The sequence below is a fragment of the Rhinopithecus roxellana genome, chromosome 13, assembly GCF_007565055.1.
Source record: "Rhinopithecus roxellana isolate Shanxi Qingling chromosome 13, ASM756505v1, whole genome shotgun sequence".
Lineage (NCBI taxonomy): Eukaryota > Metazoa > Chordata > Mammalia > Primates > Cercopithecidae > Rhinopithecus > Rhinopithecus roxellana.
In genome coordinates this window covers 35032619-35040943 of record NC_044561.1, presented here as the reverse complement: position 1 = coordinate 35040943, position 8325 = coordinate 35032619, and the positions used below count along the sequence as shown (strand labels likewise).

General features: G+C 46.3%; 1 protein-coding gene across 1 annotated transcript in view; it reads right to left on the bottom strand.

Annotated features, from left to right (window-relative positions):
- Window positions 1-207: 207 nt before the first annotated feature.
- The window catches only part of EP300 (E1A binding protein p300), a 94801-nt gene continuing 86683 nt past the window's right edge, over window positions 208-8325 (bottom strand). The window contains exons 28-31 of the mRNA XM_010377266.2: window positions 6911-7075; window positions 5529-5690; window positions 3730-4011; window positions 208-3487 (exon numbers count right to left, since the gene is read on the bottom strand). Coding sequence (XP_010375568.1) covers window positions 1307-3487; window positions 3730-4011; window positions 5529-5690; window positions 6911-7075 — 2790 coding nt within the window. The 3' untranslated portion in view covers window positions 208-1306. The remainder of the gene's footprint in view (window positions 3488-3729; window positions 4012-5528; window positions 5691-6910; window positions 7076-8325) is intronic.

Sequence of the window (8325 nt, the reverse complement as noted above, 5' to 3'; positions counted from 1 at the left end):
ACTTCCACCTTGACTGTTAGCTGGTACCTGCAGTACTTTTTCCCAGAACTTTGGACAAATTAACCAAGATCTACTTGTGAAAAACTGTATGTAGTAAAGAGGCTATAAGCTAATGGTTTCACTTTTTCCTCTGAATCCTAAGCACCGGGCACTTAAACTGGCGCACACCAAGACAAAGATGTGTTGCCAAGTGAAACAAAGTCAGGGTGTCTGTCTCACACAGTTTATTTAACAATAGGTAATAAGAAATCAAATTTAACAGTCTATACAGTGATCCAAAGTTCATATTTATAAGTAATCAACTTTAATTGCATGATTTACAACAGTTGAGGGTTTTTGCTATTTTCAAGTTTTATAGAAAGTGTGTGTGTGTGGGGGGGGGGTAGGGTAAGGAGGAAGAAAGCAAGCAAAGAAGAAACCTCCAGGGACATTTTGCATGTTAAAATCATCCCACCGGAATCGTTTCTTACCCTCTTTTTAATTTTTTTCCTTTGTTAGATGTAAAAATAACGAAAAAAATTCTTTCAAGAAACAGAAACCACAATATATAATACATCAATTTGGCAGCTGCCCCTGTATATTTTTGAAAAAGTCATTTTTCTCTCTACATGTACAAATTATTTTAATACTTGAAGTTTTACGCTCAGACTTACAGAATAGAAAATTTTCTGGAGCACAAAAGTTGACTTGAGGGGAAGAAAGGGAGTTTTTTTTTTTTTTTTTTTTAAATGTTTTTTAAAAGAATGAACATCTTTGCACCCAGAGAAAAAAAAATTGGTATTTTAATATATATTTATATATATTTATATATATATAGAATGTAATTTTAAAGTAACATTAACCCCTTTTTGTCCTCTGGTTTTAGAAATGTTTTAACTCTTCCATAAAGTGAGGAAAATAGGGAAAAATGTCAACCATCTGCACCAGTAAATAATAACTATTAATATTACATATTTTCATTAATTTAAAAAAAATAATAAAACCTATTGGAGGTGCAAGGCAGGAGCATATTGTTTGGCTTCACAGGCCTCAGCCTCCTCCCAGTGCACACTTGAACCACACACACAAGGGGAAAAAAAGGCTGGCGGTAACCAGCCATAACAAAAATATATTCTTTGTATTCTATCATCCCTCAGGTTCATCTTGCATGTTTGCTTTAAACCACAAACGGCTACTGCACAGTTCTTGTATGTTCCAAGGAAAATTGTCTTTTAGGCTACGAAAGATTCAAAAAAATTGTTTTCAGTACAAAAAGTCTTGTTAAGAGAAAATAATCTTTTTGCTCCCAAAATACTACAAGGTGTCTCTAGTGTATGTCTAGTGTACTCTGTGAGAGGTTTGAATTCAAGTCTGAGTTATCAGTGCTGAGTCCCAGGTCCGTGGCGCTTGCACCATGGAGGTTTGCCATGCCTGGATTGCTAGCAAGCTGAGAAAGCATTGAATTCTGGTCCGGGCTGGCAAAATGCCCTTGTTCCATGGGGTTGGCCTGGGCAGCTACCAGTCCAGGATGCGGGGAACTTGTCTGTGGGGAAACATGGTGTGGAGAAGGCTGAGGCTGCATCCTTGGGGAAGGGCTGGAGTGGGGGGGCTGGGACTGTGGCCGTGGAGAAGGGACAGGCTGCGGAGAGCGCACTTGATTGGAGAGAGAATTAGGGATCTGCTGGCCTTGTAGGTGTGGGGACTGGGCCTGATTTGGGAGCATATGCTGCTGGGGGCTCATGGGGTTGGGTTGAGCAGGAGACCCCATCTGTTGCTGAAGGAGTCGCTGCTGATAGGCCTGTAGACTGGCACCTGCCTCTGCTCCCAAGGCCTGGGGGAGCTGGCCCATCTGTCCCATATTTCCTTGTTGCATCTGTTGCATGTGATGTTGCATCCGCTGCTGCTGTGGTGGGTAGCCAACTCCTTGGGGTTGCTGGAACTGGTTATGGTTGGCCATTCCTGGGCCTATTCCTGGCCCTGCTCCCTGTTGCTGCTGCTGTTGCATCATCTGTTGTCGTCTCAAGATGTCTCGGAATTGTGAAGGCATGGTGTTGTGGTTCATGTTCATCTGCTGAGCCTGGGGGCTCATCCCTCCCATGGGCGGCTGGAGTTGCTGCTGGGGTTGCTGCTGGGGCAGGCCAGGCTTCTGGACGCCCGCCTGCATTGGATTCATGTTCTGCATGGCTGGATTGGAGTGGACCCCCTGCTGACCTGGCATGGTAGGTGGCTGCAGCCCTGGCTGCCCCTGGGGCATGCCAGGCTGCCCAGGGATGGGTTGTGGATTCGAGTTGGCATACTTGGCAGCCCGCTGCTTGATGAATGCAGCCAACAGCTGGGGGTTGGCGTGAAGGATACTAAGCACCTGTTGCTGCTGTAGGGGAGAGCTGGGAGACCTGAGAGTCCGCAAAAGGTTTTGTAAGGCTTGTTGAGACACAGTGCCTGGTTTGAGTGGGCTCACACCTACCTGGCCCAATCCTGGTTGTGGAGCCATGTTCAAGGGTTGACCATGCTGGGCCACTGACATCATGGCTGGCCTTGGCATCCCAGACTGTAGTTGCTGGGGCTGAGGCAATCCTCCTTGGCCCCAGGGTGGCTGCTGCTGCATCCCCGTCGGTCCCATCCCTGGCTCCAAATGCCCACTGGGACCTCTGGTCATGGGAGGTGGGTTCATACCCATGGGGGCCATGGGAGTCATCGGGGGCATCTGGTGTTGGATTGGCCTTTGAAAAATTTGCACGTGGGCCATCTGGCGCTGTGTCTCTGCTGCTCTCTGAATCTGCATTGCCATTTCCACTGCTGCGGGTGGGGGCCCTGGAAGGGGTGGCTGAGCAGTCTGAGGAGGGGTTGGAGGGGTCACCTGGCCTGCTGCCTTACCCTGGGACACAGGGCCAGCAGCTTGAGTCCTGGGCAAGTAGGGTGGCATACTATTGGGAGGGGTAGGCTGAGGCTGCGAGGTGGGCTGGGGTGTCTGTGGGGTGGTTGGCTGTTGGCCAGTTGGTGTCGTTGGAGTGGCAGGAGTGGGGGAAGGGAGGCCCTGTTGCTGCCCCACCACACCAGTCCGCTGCATGCTGGCCATCCTCCTGCGAAGCATTTGGGCCTGTTGTAGTCGGTGCTGCAGCTGCTGCTGCCGGAGCTTCTGCTTGATGTTTAGGCAGAACGGCACTGGGCATTTGTTCTCCTGGCAGTGCTTGGCATGGTAGCAGCAGAGGGCAATGAGCTGCTTGCAGATGGGGCACCCGCCATTGGTTTTCCGTTTGCAACCCTTGGTATGCTGCACAACCCGCTTCATCTTCTGGCAGGATGGCAGGGAGCAATTGGCATTCCGACACTGGCAAGCATGGACCAGAGACTGGATGCAGCGCTGGATACTCAGGCGGCGAGAATCGCCTGGGCTCTGGGTGGCCGCAGCCTGCTGGTTGTTGCTCTCATCATCTAAGCCAAGACCTAGTTTCTCCATTTTGTGGTCATGGTTTTTAGTGTTATAGCAGGTGATACACAAGTCATAATCCTAGAGAAAAAAAAGGAAGTGCAGGTAAACTCTCCAAGATTTAAGTCATTCAAAAGTATTTTGGATACTCTGGGCTAGAAAGGCCCATTTTGTAAAACAAAAACTAGCCTCTTTAGCTCTGCCTCTCAAACATGAGGCCAGGCCCCTGCCATCCCACAGGCCTATATAAAACACGAGGCTGCATGGCCCCTCAGAACGACCCTGCAGAGCTCACCTCCTTGTTCCCACAACCCAGTGCCTACCTCACAGACAGTACAGTGCCAGCGTGTCTCCACATGGTGCTTGCATTCATTGCAGGTGTAGACAAAGCGGTCCTGGCTCTGTGTGTGCAGCTCCACCAGCATGCACATGGTGGACCACTGGGCTCTTCGGAGTGAAGAGAACTCCAGGTGCTTGTCCCTTGCCAGCGTGAGAAACGCATCCCGACCATCCATCAGATCACAGGGGATGAGAGGGTCAGGATCAACAATGGGAGGCAGGGAGTTGGCAGTAGGGCCAGCAATGAGGCGGATCACAAAGAAGACCTGCAAAACATACAATCTCTTTTTTTGAGACAGGGCCTCGGTCTGTCACCCAGACTGGAGTGCAGTAGTGTGATCTTGGCTCACTACAACCTCTGCCTCCTGGGCTCAAGCGATTATCCCACCTTGGCTTCCTGAATAGCTGAGACCACAGGCCCGCAACACCACACCTGGCTAATTTCTGCACTTTTTGTAGAGATGAGGTTTTGCCGTGTTACCCACGCTAGTCTCAAACTCCTGAGCTCAAGTGATCTGCCTGCCTTAGCCTCCCAGAGTGCTGAGATTACAGGTGTAAGCAGGTAAAGCAGGCTGAGCACTAGTGAGACTGGCGAATGCTGAGTTAGTTTTCTAATACTCCTCCTGCTCTCCTTTTCCTGCTTTACCTCTTTGGTCTCTTGAGACTGACTATAAATAGAACTGAAACGCACATCCTGTGATTTTTTCTCCCTCATTCAATAACTCCTTCAGAGTAAGAATGGTCTAGGTCAGGTACAGCACCACACACAGTGGACATTTTGCCTCAAGGCAGTCTACTTTAAGATGCAATCCATGGTTTAACCTCAAACTAATTACAACAAACCAGACAAATCCAAATACGGAGACAGTATGAAAAACAACTGGCCCGGACTCATGAAGGTCCCCTGTGCAACTTTCCTGTGTAACTTTTCCTACAGGTTTGAAAGGGAGTGGAATGGATAAAAAATCTTAGTCCTTGTTGACAAGAACGCATTAACAACCATCAATTCTCATAACCATTAGTGTAAAAGGTATAAAAAGCTGGTATTACATATGTATTTGACATTAATTAGTATATAACTATAAATGCCTATTAAAGTAACAAAATGTAAAACATCACCTTAAGAAATTAGGAACTTGCGAGAAACTGCTGTATTGATAACAGATTATTCAACATCTGTGTACACTGGCAGCCACACTCACAGTGTCTCTCTGGCCAGCAATGTTCGCTGCTTCTGCCACCCTACAACCAGGCCAATACCTACATTTACAACCTAAACTGAATGTGCCCACAATTTAAGTCAAACCTATTACAATATATTCTAAGGGCTTTTCCCAACTGCCTAGGATTCTGTGGCATTACTTACTGCTTGAAATAGCTAGTAACTATTAATTGTTAATAATCATTACCTAAGTGAGGCAACCTCCAAAGTGCTGGGATTACAGGCATGAGCCACTATGCCCAGCAAACAGTGATTTTATTCATTTTTTTTCTTTTTAGAGACGGAGTTTCGCTCTTATTGCCCAGGCTGGAGTGCAATGGCACGATCTCGGCTCACTGCAACCTCCGCCTCCTGGGTTCAAGCAATTCTCCTGCCTCAGCCTTCCGAGTAGCTGGGATTACTGGTGCCTGTCACCACACCTAGCTAATTTTTATATTTTTAGTAGAGACAGGGTTTCACCACGTTGGTCAGGCTGGTCTTGAACTCCTGACCTCAGGTGATCCACCACGCCTGGCCAGAAATCTTGCTGTTTTTCCCCAACTGCGGGTGGCTGCATCTTACCTCTTTATGCTTCTCCATGGTGGCATACAGTTTCTGTGAGAGGTCGTTAGATACATTGGGCATCCCAGGTTTCTTCTTGTTGCCCCTACTTAGGCTGCTCTTATTTTTGCTGGTTTTCTTATTATTCTTCTTCTTAGCATTTTTACTGTCTCCCTTGGTCACCTGCAGAGTAGCACAAAGGAGACAAGAAAATAAGGTTTTTGTTAAGTAATCTGGGAATAACACTATTGAATATCTCCATTCTTTGAAACTAGGTATCGGCCGGGCGCGGTGGCTCAAGCCTGTAATCCCAGCACTTTGGGAGGCCGAGACGGGCGGATTACGAGGTCAGGAGATCGAAACCATCCTGGCTAACATGGTGAAACCCCGTCTCTACTAAAAATACAAAAAACTAGCTGGGCGAGGTGGCGGCGCCTGTAGTCCCAGCTACTCGGGAGGCTGAGGCAGGAGAATGGCGGGAACCCGGGAGGCGGAGCTTGCAGTGAGCTGAGATCTGGCCACTGCACTCCAGCCTGGGTGACAGAGCGAGACTCCGTCTCAAAAAAAAAAAAAAAAAAAAAAGAAACTAGGTATCATAATCTTACGCCTGTATCTTATTTTACTAGCTGTTCTCTTCACTTATTCCTTCTCCTTTGTTATTTGACCTAAGATCCTTCATTAAGGAAATGGCAGCCCTTAGCTTTCTGCCTAGAAGAGGCCACAGAATGTACAGACCCTGTAGATTGAATGTATCCCAAATTGGAGTTAGGGAACAAGGAAGGGTTGGCACTTTGGGGTAGTGAAGAGTGTATCAAAATGGGGAGCCAGAAGACCTTGTTTTATCTCCTTCCACCCACATTCTAAAATGTTATGAGTCCACAAATACTAAACGATAAGGCTGTAAGAGTTTGTTAACAGACTATTTAAGGGAGCCTTTTGTAACTTAAATTCAATGGAGGTAATTCTAGATATGCTATAGGGAAGTAACTGGTGAGGTGACTAAGCCACAGTAACAGGTAAATTCTGGCTCAGGCCTGTTTTGCATAGCTAAGAATGGTTTTTACATTTAAAAAGAGCGTGTGTGGTTTTAAAAGAGAAAATATGCCAGAGATATGTGACACACAAGGCCTATATAACATTCTTTCAGGATTTCCTTCAGTTTCTTTTATCATTTCACTTTACTCACAGTCTGAGATACCATTTTAAAATGGGGTCTGATGCTTTGAAAGTTTAATACCACTGAAACGGAACCCTAGTAACCTTTCTAAGCCAACATTTCTTGCTCAACTTAAAGAGCTCTTTCACACCTGAGAGGTTTAAAACCCGATTGAAAGTTTAAATGCACTTCTGGATTAAATATTATAATCATGGTAGAAGTTTCAAAGGAAACTCAATGCCCTCACATCTGTGCTTTCATTGCTGGTGTTTTCTTCTCGTTTTCTCTCTTCTTCCTCCTGTTCCAGTTCCTTAATGCTTTCTTCCAGAACATTGGGCCAGAAATCACCCTCGAAGTAAGGCAATTCCTTTGCACTTGTTAATCTATCTTCAGTAGCTTGTTTAAAAATATCCTGTGAAAACAAGCATGTACAAATAGGAATTCCTATGTTCTTTTAGAGCATTGATTATAAAGAATCATGGCTGACAAGAAACATGAAAGCTTAAAATGTCTTGAAAGCTGGCAGAGACTATATACCTAAGCCATAAACCAGGGAGCTATTTAGAAAAATAGTGAAAAGTCCTGGCCTAAAGTCAGTATTTCTGGTTTTCTATTTCTTCTACCCACAAAAGCAGGGAGTTTATCTGCCTTTATATAATCAAGTGGCAATTATCCTGCCAGGATCGATGTCAGGGTGGTAGCACCATCATGCAAGCCATGACCCTTACCACAGAATATGTGGTGTGTGAAGCATGCCCTCCTCACACCCATCTTTGGAATTTCAGCAGCTTTTATTGATAGCTTTGTTCAAAAGGCCCAAAACTACAAATACTGGAAACAGTATCTGCTGCAGAATGATTCGCTGGGCAGCTTAGGAAAACTTCTTTATTTAGTTGAACTACTAAATTGAGGAAGACAAGTCTGTATCATGAGACAGCCCATATTGATGAATGTTTAAAATAATATTAAGAATATATTTTTGGCCAGGTGTGGTGGCTCACACCTGTAATCCCAGCACTTTGGGAGGCTGAGGTGCATAGATCACCGGAGGTCGGGAGTTCGAGACAGCCTGACCAACATGGAGAAACCCCATGTCCACTAAAAATACAAAAAATTAGCCCAGTGTGGTGGTGCATGCCTATAATTCCAGCTACTCGGGAGGCTGAGGTAGGACAATCGCTTGAACCCGGGAGATAGAGATTGCAGTGAGCCGCCGGGCGCGGTAGCTCAAGCCTGTAATCCCAGCACTTTGGGAGGCCAAGACGGGCGGATCACGAGGTCAGGAAATCGAGACCATCCTGGCTAACACGGTGAAACCCCGTCTCTACTAAAAAATACAAAAAACTAGCCGGGCAAGGTAGCGGGCGCCTGTAGTCCCAGCTACTCGGAGGCTGAGGCGGGAGAATGGCGTAAACCCGGGAGGCGGAGCTTGCAGTGAGCTGAGATCCAGCCACTGCACTCCAGCCCGGGCGATAGAGCGAGACTCCGTCTCAAAAAAAAAAAAAAAAAAAAAAAAAAGAGATTGCAGTGAGCCTAGATTGTACCATTGCACTCCAGCCTGAGCAACAAGAGTGAAACTCTGTCCAAAAAAAAAAAAAAAAAAAATAGAGAATGTATTTTTGGCTGGGTGAGGTGGCTCATGCCTGTAATTCCAGCACTTTG